A 12,099-nucleotide genomic window follows, 5' to 3' on the forward strand; every position below is an offset into this window, starting at 1 on the left:
TGATGATCTAAGTAACCTGGTTTTTATTTTTCCTAACTTAGTTACATATGAAAACTAGCATTCACCACTTCTTTGTAAAGTTTGAGAAATGATATCTAATTATGCTATAAAACTTTACTTCTAGTTTTACCTGTATTCAGCTACACCTCCTGAATACTTCTGCATTGCCGTGGCTGAAGACATTCCATAAAACTGCTTCATTTTCTTTCCATTTCGTTCAATGATCTCGCCACCAGACTGGTCATGTCCAGCAAGCATTCCACCCATCATGACAAAATCTGCTCCGGCACCAAAAGCTTTTGCAATATCACCAGGGCATGTGCAACCACCATCCTGCAAGTAGGTTAACATTTTTAAATCTAAATCTTTCAACAGCAATCCATAAAAATAAAAATGACCTAACACTGCATATCACAGACTACTTGTGAGTTAAACAAGCTCAACATTATTTAGAGAGCTATGTATGCTTTTAAAGTCTTCTAAAAGTTACATTTATAGTTTATGTGCACAATTTTGTTTAATATTAGTGAGAAAGATAAACTTACAGATATAATATGGCCGCCAAGTCCATGAGCAGCATCTGCACACTCAATCACTGCAGACAACTGTGGATAACCAACACCTGCTTTCTTGCGTGTGGTACAAACTGATCCAGGACCAATACCAACTTTGATAATATCTGCACCAGAGAGAATAAGCTCTTCAACCATCTCTCCTGTCACAACATTGCCAGCCTGAAATAAACACAATGTAAAAGTAAAGGAATACCAACTTGTTTTATAGTTTTAAGTACAATGGAACACCAACTTGTTTTATAGTTTTAAGTATAATTTGTATCATCTCAAACCCATCACTTCTGCATTGTTTATTTGTGAATCTGCACAAATTTCAGACTATCCCTACAGATTATAGAAGAAAAGTAGAACTGCTAATTATTGGTATATGATGCATGCATGACTGGTTCCAGAGCTCTGCCTTTGGAAAACTGGATCACTGATATGTGCCAGTCAACCTCATCATAGCTTGCAATTTTTTCTGATACATGTATTGCTTGATTTGGACATAAACTTACTTTGTTAACCTTTTAACTTTCAAATACAGTATTTCATTCTAAATATCCCATATGAATGCTTTGCCAAGGACCTTTTTAAAGCATTACTATATTTAAGTTACTGAAATCACTGGTTTTAGAGTAGCTCGGTGTTTCATGTGACTTTCTGAATCATGTTTGATATTTTTGCAAGTCTTGGATGACATAATTTCTGTTGGAGCTAAGTGCTGTTCAGTTGCTTTTACCTGTACATCTAAGCAGCTGCTCATTTTCTCTTTTGTGGTTAGGTATGACTTATTACTCTTACTATAATTTCAAAAACTATAGTATTTTCTTGTTTATCTGGTCAAAGGTTTGAGGGTGCTTTTGTGCTACAGAATTTGTGATTCCATTTGTTTTCCCCTCTTGTTTTTGTTGGATCAGTTTTGTCCTTTAGTTCTCTGTATGTGATTTAGTTTTATCATTGCTATTATTTGATTTTTTATTTTGATGCTTGTGCACATGTTGTTCTGCCATACAGTGTCACGTTGGAATGTTGGGAAGGTGGGGAGCTACCCCCAACCCAGCCAGGTTTACCAAGGAATCATCATGGGGAAGAAACATCTTATTGTTGCAAGAGGAGACTCTACTCTTTGCCAAAGATGACTGTGAGGTTGCTACTCCAGACAAGTAGCAATTTGTTTACAATGCGGAAATCACCACCCTTGTTGAGCATACCAGGTTTGGTGACAATATAGAAGAGGTTTTAGTAAAGAGCTATGATGACAACTTAATCCAGCAAGACCAAGCCTCTTTCAGGAAGATCCACAGTTTTGTAATATATTTAGAAATGAAAGGGAGCACAAGCTTCAGAAGGTCAGCTCTGCTTTTACAACAAGCAAGACTTCAAGCCACAAGATGTCTTTCTAGAATTTCTCCCTTTTGCTGACTTCACTACTGAGATTTTTCAGGACATGAACCAATTAGTTTGGAAGGTTTTTAAGCCGAGTTAAAACAAACCAAATGATGAATGCACAGACGTTCCCTTTGCCTTAAGCCCAAGCCTGATTATTTTACAGTACTGTGCACTACTCAAGTCAAGCCAGACTGCCACTCCCTGGGACTGAGGTTCATACCATGGATCTGTCCTCAAAACCTTGATCCTGTGTGTTAATACTTAGGGAAACTGTCTCATTTGAAAAATTCTTAAGGGCAATACTTTTCATGACAAGCCCTCAAAAGGGTGCTGGGTGCCAAGCACTCTCCTCTTGAGCATCTTGAAGTCCCCAGATAATAAGAATAAGGCCAAGTGCTTATTTACTTTACTTAGGTGAGACCATCTATTATATAATGATTTTGTCCCTTCCAATCAAACCTATTTCAAAAGACAGAAGACAGCATTCCTGCTAGCCCTTACCACTACTAATTAAGAGACTGAGCTTTAAGCATTCTCATATATGCATGAATAAGGTAGTGTGGAGATGGATCACATTGTCCATAAATTTAGCTTTTCAAGAAAGGTATACTTGAAATCCCAAGACAACTGGGATGGTATTCACCGTAATCTTATTGAGCTCAGGTAGAATGATATTTATAGAAGTCTGAATATTTTTGTTTAAGTGATCATCTTAGGACTATCATCATAAGGAGAATTCCTTCAAAAATCCTCTAGTTTTGCCTTAGAGATAAGCTATGGTTTAATGAAGCATGTGCACTTGCCTACCATGAAAAACGAGCAGTTTATCATTTATGGAGGAATAATTGATTGGACTTTTCAATGACAATTTCAATGAGCTTGGAAGTCAAGCTCAGGTTGTCTATGAGAGAGATGAGTGAGTACAGTGAAGGAGTGAATATCTTGTATGCTGCTCCTTGTAGGAGCTGATGGAACTGCTGTATATTGCCCTATACAGAAGACAGAACTTTTGGCTCAGGTCTTTGTGAGCGAACAGTGCGGCGAGTCCTTGTTGTTGCCTCAGTCATGCTTTCCAGAGCCAAAGCTGTGTTCAATGACCTTCAGGTCTACAGAAGTCGGAACTTTGCTACTAGGTCTTTATAGTTATGGCCGCACGGACCCTAACAGGATCTTTCACATTTTTTTAAAAAGACTGCTGGTTTAATTGCTCCTAAGATTATTACTATTTTCAGATTATTTGGACTTCCAGGTTTTCCTTCTATTTGGAGGAAAGAAAACATTGCTGCATTGCCTAAGAGACAAAGTCCATCCTCATGCTCTAAAGAATATAGACAATTTTAGTTTCCCCTATTTTACATGAGGTTTTTGAGAAACTGCTCTCTAAGCATCTTTGTAGGTTTGCTGAAGGTAAATTACCTATTGTCCACATGAGAGTGCAGCGGCACACTTGGTTGGTTTAGATTTTAATGCAGCCTCTGACCGTGTGAATCATGAAACAATTATCTACAAGCTAAGATTATTGGGAACAGGTGGGTCTTTTATTAATGAATTTTTAATAAGAAGAAACCAAAGGGTTTGTGCTGATGGCCAGTATACTGTAGTAACTTAGTAATGTCATTTCAGATGTTCCAAAAGGTAGTGTGCTTGGATCTTTGCTGTTTATTATCTAAGCTAGTGATATGTGCAAGGTCTGGAGGACAAACTGGTTGCATATGCCACTGATGCTACTCTTTTGGCTGTTGTTCTTTCTCCACAACCTAGGTCTGTGGTTGCGGAATCCTTGGTGATCTGGAATGTATTCATTAGTGGAGTATGATTTAGGGCATGAAGCTTAACCCATCTAAAACTCAAAGATAGTCGATCCAGAACACTTTTGCCTTTGCATCCCGATTTACATTTATATGGTATGGTTTTAATTGTCAATGACTCATTTTAAGATTTGAGTTGTAACTTTTGATAAGAAATTGACTTTCGAGAAGAATATACATAATGCTCTGTTTCTCCAAAAGCTGGTATCTTGAAGAAATGTTTTCGAATGTTTTGTGATGAAGCTATTATATCTAAGCATTTTTAACTCCCTTTTCTTCTTCTTGTTTGGAGTACGGTTTCTCCATTACGGTCTTCAGGTGCCGATTTTCTTTCCAAACTCTTGAATCGAGTTTTGTCATCAGTCAAGTTTATTTTTCAAACTCATAATACTAACGTGTGGCACAGACAAAGTGAATTCATTGTTTTTGTTGCACAAGATGCACTATAACATGCATCTTCTGTACTTTTCTTTACCTGAACTAGCTGTTATAGCTTTCAATACTGGGCATGCTGCTGCAAACAGCGTCTTTTCTAGTAGCAGATTTAATACTACAGTACTCAGTTTTTTTTTTTATCTTGGCTGCAACCAAAATGTGGAATAGTTTACCTATTGCCACTGTGGAATCTTCTGATCTCCAGATACTTAAGGAAGGAGCAAATTCATTCCTGCTTGCAGCTGATGTCTCCTGAATTTAGTTGTACGAATTTTATTTTTATTCCTTCATATTTATTCATCACATTTTCCTATAATTTGTATCTCTCTGTTGGCTGATTTCCCTGTGGAGCCCTCATGGGTTTATAGTCAGCTGACTTTGCCCATAAGGGCTTTAAGCTGAAGATTTAAAGAAAATAAGAATGAGAAAAAGAAAGAAAGAAAGAAAGAAAGAAAGAAAGACTAGGCTGTGTGAAAATAATGGGTTTGTATTGAAAATAAAATACTGTAAGCCCTTTATATAAAAAGAATTATATAAAAAGAATTATAGAAAAAATCTGGATAAAAACAATGTAAAATGAAGGGGGAAATACAAAAGTATCTTATTAAAACAAAAGAAATTGTAAGCATCCACAATTCAGACATGAAAAATAATATTGTTCACATGCTACTGGTACTTACCAAAATGGTGTGTTCAGGATAATTCTTGCGAACTTTCCTAACATACTCAACAAAGACCTCTGAGTACCCATTAGCAACATCCAAACAAATGAATTTGATCTGAAAGAATGAGATAATGTAATGTTATCTCCATGCAAATATTGTTCCTTTACCATAAAGGGGTTCCTTTACTATAAAGGGGGCATGTGTACTGCACGGTGACCACTTGAAAATATCTAGTCATTGATTCCTAAAGATCTATTTTCTCTGTACGTCTGGTGCCTCTAATGGCCTCTTTTGTATAATTTTTGTATGCACAAGAATAAATAAACATCAATCTGTCTACTTACATTTGGAAGGGCAGAGAGAATCTGTTGAAGACGCTCCCAGTCAGATGCAGAAATACCCGAGGAAGCCGCTACAAACTCCAATACATCTGGGTTGTTCTCTCCAAACTGTTTCCATTCTTCAATGCTGTAATGTTTGTGCACTGTTGTGAAGCATTTGTGCTGTAAGCAAAAGAAAAGTAACCACATTTAAGCACTTCAGCAGAAGCAACAGAAAACCTTTAAACTCTAATTCATGAATATTATTCATATCCTGAAAGCATGCTTCTGGAACTTACTTGTAGAAGACTATGTTTGAAAGGGACCAGTAAAATGTCATCACTTTACCAGCTCCTTATAGAGTAACATGACCGGTTTTTACCTTTGCAAGGGTTTTTGCCATTTCAAAAGTTCCCACCGTGTCCATATTGGCAGCAATCACTGGGATGCCAGTCCATGTCTGCTTTGAATTGCGGAATGTGATGGTTCGCTCCAATTCTACCTAAAATAGGAAGAAAATAACTTTGTAAATATATTGCATATTTATGAATTAGAACAAAATGTAATGAAATGACATGTTCGCCTACTTATTGGGACAAAATACTTTGATATGATTAATGAATGTGCTGACAATCGGTTAAGTTCAGAAAGCAGAGGGCTATTTCTTAATTAGGCAGCTCAGCAAGCAACAACCAAGGTACAACATTGTAACAAAGGAGGTTAACTATTTGATATAGATTATAACTGCTTAGAAAAAAGTTGGTCGAAATATTCACATTTCAACTCAAATTGTTGCCACCGTGAGCTGTTTCACATAAAACATGTAGACAGGATTGGTCACAATTAAGAAAAAATATACGATGATGGATATGCTTTAAAGACGTCAAGTTAGGATGCTGTGGATCCTACTGGAGTAGAAGCGTATGAAAACGCCCATTTGCAGGAAGTGCACAAAACATACAAAACAGGTTTGTATGACAGCACTGCGTGCAAATGCAGCCATCACTTTAGCATTAGCTGCACCATACTCCTACATGCAAGGCTCACCAGTCTCAAGTCGAACCTGTGTTTGTAAAGCCTGTTCTGTATGTTTTGTGCTCTTCCCGGGAATGGACATCTTTATATGCTTCTACTCCAGTAGGATCCACAGCATCCTAACTTGACGTCTTTAAAAAGCATATCCATCATATATTTTTTTCTTAATTGTGACCAATCCATGCAAATTTTAAGCCTATCAAGCAAAGATTTTGTTATTGTGTGTCTAAGCTAAAATTCTCGAGGATAAGCATGATAAGACTCCATGCATCAGGAAGCTTAGCGACTTTTACACCTTAACCAGTTCAGAGGTGGGCAACCTTTTATGCATCAAGAGCAACCTGTCGTTTGTTTTTCAAGACGCAACGAACATTCTTTTTCGTAATAATTTTTAAATAGCAGATTAATATTAATATATATATATATATATATATATATATATATATATATATATATATATATATATATATATACACATACACATACACATATAGTATGCATCTCCTGTGTACTCACATATATACAGTATATGTACATATACACAATATATATATATATATATAATGTATGTATATATATATATATATATATTATATATACATATACAGTACATTATATCTATGCATATATAAGGATGAATAAGCATATACACGCATAAATATATTTAATATATACATACAATCTGCATATATGTATACACACACCAAGACATACATATATATATGTGTGTGTGTGCGCACTCAATGTTCATTTAAGAGTAAAAAAAAAAATTACTTTTCTTTTCAGTGGTATGTTAGGTGTTGGGCATTTTTGTCTACCGGCACCTTCACATTTTAACGAAACTGTATTTATTTATAAATGTTTTAGTATGAAACGTGGTGCATCAGTCCTCGCGAGCAGTAACTGACTTCTCTGAAGAGCACTGTGAGATCGTCAAAAAGCGGGTGGGTGCTCGCGAGCAACAGGCTGCCCACCTCTGCCTTATAGATTGGCCATAATCTAAACTTCTGGCATTCTTCAGAAATAGTTAAGTGGTAGCCGTTGTGCCTCATGTCACTGGCATATCTGAAAACTGCAATTAGATGTAGATGTTAATCAGACGGCCTTGGCATTTAAAATGTCATATAATTTACCTATATTAAACGTGGGTGTAATACCTGGATGTGGCAGCTGGTCTTCAGAGTTCCACTGCACCTTGTCATGGTTCAGTTTGCTTTACTAGTAGAAATGAAAGCCTTAGATATCGCATCAAAAGTAGACAAAATTCTTCTGATGCCACATAAGGAAACACTCGTAATAACTTGCCACACATTATCACGAGGGACTCAATTAGGAGTGAAATATAGGAAGGTTTGCAAACGCTAAATCCTAAAAAAACTTCTCTGGCATCAAGCTGTCTAGTTAAATCCGGAAAATTCTCTTTGATAACATAATTATCAACTCTTGCCACTTCTGGACATTTTTACAGGAAAAGCTAAACCTGCTTTCTGAATTAAATATACTTGATTACTTGCAGTAGGCTTCATATCTAGTCTTACTCTGCCAAAGACGCCCTGTGGGACCAGCAAATTCATTTTTCATATACACGAGTATGCAGAAACATTCAAAGAATCATAAAGCGTAACCCATATTAATAGTCACATCCACACTATGAAAACACTCAGAAAATAGAGTTTTTGTGTGTTCTTGAAAGGCTTCATATTTTTAGTTCTCATAGTATTAAGCGGGAGCTTACTGTACAATCTTGGGCTGCATACTTAATGGCTCCTAAACCTACACATTCGAAGGGCACCTAGGCTTAGATAGCTTAAAACATCTGTAGCTAGTCTTAGCTAACAACCATTCACCGGCTGTCATGAACTGCAATTCTCTTAAATACTTGGGACATATAGTCTTGACGGTTTGATGAGTGCTAACAGATGAGTGCTAACATATCTTATCTAATTTTTTAGCTTTGACAGGTAGCCAATAAAACTCAGGGTTAACCGTCTCGCATCGTGCAACAACTTTTGTTAGCTTGCCACTATTTAGTGTATTTTGCAGCTTCCTAACTTGTTGCCTGTATCAGCAAACATGAGAACATTACCACTGGAGGTAGACAGACCATGTATCAATTATAATCTTTAAATGGATATTAGCAACCTCACTTCTCTCCTCAATGATTCTACCTGAAGTCTTTGTAGTTTGTACATCTTATTACTAACGAGTTCTTTCCCCTAACCTTTTCTAAGCTAATGTGCTGGGAGAGAAACCATTTGTTTCATCTCGCACAGACTGAGCAGGGTGTTCCAAATCGGCCAAATGTGCTTTGAGTTAACATTACACGACAGTCTCAGAATCGCCAAACTGATCTCGATTGCGGCTAATTTGAAAGCAATTCGGTCTAATACTGGCGACACTTGAGGCATCAGTGAATTCACCATATGAACGGCATATTTTTCAACACACTGTGTATATCTTCCGTAACCTTTACAAGGTTATATACATATACATAACTGACTTGAAGGCAACAAGAGTTCATCCACGAAATATCTGATAGGTTGTTACAAAGCGTCCATTACAACTTGAATCATTTTGGTAATGTTATTTTCTTTTTGCTTTGTCAATTTGACCTTTTTGTCTTCTATACCGCTTCCGCCGGAAACGAATATCTTGTACGTCACTGACATATACAAGTATAACTGCCGTTTGCTTACATTCAGCTCAGCATTTCTACCAGAACCATAGAGTTTCATCAAATTTATATTGTAAGTTTCATAATGAAAAATATTAAATACAAGTGAATAAAAAGATTTTGATATTTCTTATCGCAATTTTCGGCAAAACATACAGTGCTACAAGTTATCTGAAATGGATATAAACAAGGAATTTATTTTCGCGAAGATTGATGGTACGAACAATTTCGATAAATGCCGCTATTGGTAAAGAACGGTAAGCATACAGGGAGGGATACATACCCTAACCCACTCTCTTAACCTTATGGAAGTCTAGAGAGAGAGAGAGAGAGAGAGAGAGAGAGAGAGAGAGAGAGAGAGAGAGAGAGAGAGAGAGAGAGAGAGAGAGAGACCGTTTTATTCATTAACTGATATCCTATACTGTATTTACAGCAATTCTATGCTCTGTTTCACTCTGATGTAACCAAACGAAAGCAATCTGTAAGCCTTGGTTAAAATAAAATGTTACGTTGGCACTACTGAAGTGATTCTGCTAGTACTAAATGTGTACAGGCATTTTTGCTATTACGCATTCCTGAAACAAAACAAACAACAGCTGTATTTACATAGCATTTATATAGTTTAAGTGTTATTTGTAACGAAAATGTGATTTATAGTGCAGGTGTACGCGGGTAGGGTATATATTCGTATGCAAATACTGAAGTGTATTACACCATTTCCTATTGTGTAAGGGATTTGAACATACGACGGAAACCTTGGAAACAAAGCCGTGCATAAGTCGAGGGCCAACTCAAAATTAACGTCTCAGAATCAAAATCGCCTGACCAGTTTTAAAACCTGAATTCAACTCATTGATCCCTGTCCGGTTTCATAGAATTTGAACTTTCTAATGATAGTGTGCAATGAATTTAAGAGCTTTCTATTTTATTACCATCATAATGTCATTTCACAAATCGAGGTTTAATCAATTCAAAACACCGCAGCAATAATTCGCTCCACTTGATCATAATTCAACCTAATTTCCGGGAAGTAGTATCATATTTCAACCTAATTTCCGGGAAGTGGCAGTCAAGGAGATGAAGTTCATCCACAAAGAATAATAATAGACAGGCCCACCACCAGCATAAATCCAGTTATTCATGAGGATTGATCCTCTGCATTCTACAATGAGTAAAAATGCAGTCTTGAACCCTAGGATAAAAATAAAAAAATACCTATTCATTTCATTTGAATAAGACTAGGAGATAAAGTTTATAAGATCAAGATGTACCAAACAAGGGAAGTCTTTACAAAGGCGTTATAAACATACAAACAGTACATACCCCAAAAACAAGAAGCAAACGGCATGATCCACATGTCAAAAGCCTTCCCACATGAAATCCAATCATTTGGACGATCACGGCGCATTATCCAGACAATAAAAGGAAGAACAAGAAAGCACCCATTATTGGTATGATGGACACAGGAAACAACGGCTTCAACCTTTGGACGAAACTGAATGGCCGGTGGAGCGAAACAACATTGCCCAGTGTTTACTAAATCGGGGGAGGAAAAAGGATTTACTCTCCGCAGGGTAATAACAAAAGGCCATCCAATCCATGTTCTTTATCGGTACTAATTTTTTCTGCCTTATGAGGTCAAGAATACTTCCCAAGGCGTGACTAAACGCGGTTTTCATTGGCCCAATTGCGAAAGTTGCTGGTTGCTGGCGCCAGAGAGAGAGAGAGAGAGAGAGAGAGAGAGAGAGAGAGAGAGAGAGAGAGAGAATTCAGTACATCTAAATTACCCATGATGGTAGAGGTGAATTAGCAAGAAATAATACATGGCCATGCTAGGAAACCGTACTGGCTATTATCTGTCTTTTCAGTGCAACAGATAAGAAAAAGAGAAGAGACTTCTTATTTGTCCACTAGCCGAGAGAAAAAAAATCCTCTCTTCGAATAAGAAGCTGAAGGGAATAGACCAAACGATGACGTAACAGAAAGCCGCCAGTCAGAAGGATCGTTAGTTGGCCTGGCAAGGGAGTTGTGCTTTGCTGAAGAAAGTAGCACCAAAATGTTCTTAACGAAAGGTTTGTCTACATTTTTTACTCAGATCTTCTACACGCCTGAGAACAGCAAGTAATGACGGAATATTGTTAATCTGTGCGCACATATGGCACTGAAGTTGATACTCATTCAGTGTTTCGGTTACTTCGGATGCCAGTCTGTAAAGCGTTCTGTATAACTGGTCTGTTACTTATCAAAGCTGAAAAACATTTGGCCTGGCTAATACTTGAGATGATCATCATCAAGATGATATGACAACGACTGCTATACAGCAAAACCAAGAGAGAAATGACAGAAGTGAAACTCCAGCGAAAGAGTCTGTAGGAAAATGTGGTTTTGACGGGCCCAATTACTGCCAACAGAAGAGGGAAAGGAGTCGGTAGGCATAGAGGAAAATCTTAAAAAGGAAATGAAAAGCAGAGATGAATGTAAATGCATGAAGAGATGCCACATAAAAAAAAAAAAAAAACTGGATCAGCTGTAATCCTGTAATCATTAAACAGAATATAAGGTTTCATGGCCGCAAACTTTCGGGATTCAGTCCTTAATCTGTTAGTATCTCTGATGAATCTTACAAACTACAGATAATGTAATAGAAACAAATATTCTTCGCATATTTCTGTAATAAGGGACACAGTCAATAGTTGGAACTATGCTCTGAAAAGAGGTTACTAGCAGGCTATAGGTACCTCATTATTCATATCAGGAAAAATTGTGACCTAACATAAACATTACTCCCAAAGGACTGAGTAAAAGAAGACGGTTTAATATTGTACCATATCATGGTACTCAAAACAGTTCAGCATTATTCTGTCATCATTTTCTTTTCTGCAAGTGATGAAATAATGATATGGCTATTACTGAAACGTGGGCATCCTGTCAAAACTCCATAACAAGGGCTCTCAAAGCTGTCCAGTAGTTGTACCAAGGAAAATCATCAACGAACGAACGAAAATGTGGAGCACAAGGCACACAGGCCTAAATTGTCCTAGGAGTTTGAAAGATGTGAAATCTTGGAAAAAATCGAGAAAAAACCTGAAGAAATATGTGATAAAAATGATCAAGACAGCAGAGAAATTTATTCAAGAAAACCATAACCTATATTTGACACGAACAAGAATTCGCGTCTTGGACCAAGTGAGCGAGATGGGAATGCCTCCTAATATA

At 37.0% G+C, this 12,099-nt stretch overlaps 1 protein-coding gene across 2 annotated transcripts in view; it reads right to left on the reverse strand.

The window, feature by feature from the left end:
• The window catches only part of LOC136829537 (GMP reductase 2-like), a 66,202-nt gene that overhangs the window by 16,092 nt on the left and 38,011 nt on the right, over window positions 1–12,099 (reverse strand). For both annotated transcript variants that reach the window (XM_067088376.1, XM_067088374.1), the window contains exons 2-6: window positions 5,557–5,676; window positions 5,199–5,357; window positions 4,870–4,968; window positions 546–734; window positions 131–333 (exon numbers count right to left, since the gene is read on the reverse strand). In XM_067088376.1, coding sequence (XP_066944477.1) covers window positions 131–333; window positions 546–734; window positions 4,870–4,968; window positions 5,199–5,357; window positions 5,557–5,601 — 695 coding nt within the window. In that variant the 5' untranslated portion in view covers window positions 5,602–5,676. The remainder of the gene's footprint in view (window positions 1–130; window positions 334–545; window positions 735–4,869; window positions 4,969–5,198; window positions 5,358–5,556; window positions 5,677–12,099) is intronic.

Source organism: Macrobrachium rosenbergii, chromosome 44 (genome assembly GCF_040412425.1).
Source record: "Macrobrachium rosenbergii isolate ZJJX-2024 chromosome 44, ASM4041242v1, whole genome shotgun sequence".
Classification (NCBI taxonomy): Eukaryota; Metazoa; Arthropoda; class Malacostraca; order Decapoda; family Palaemonidae; genus Macrobrachium; species Macrobrachium rosenbergii.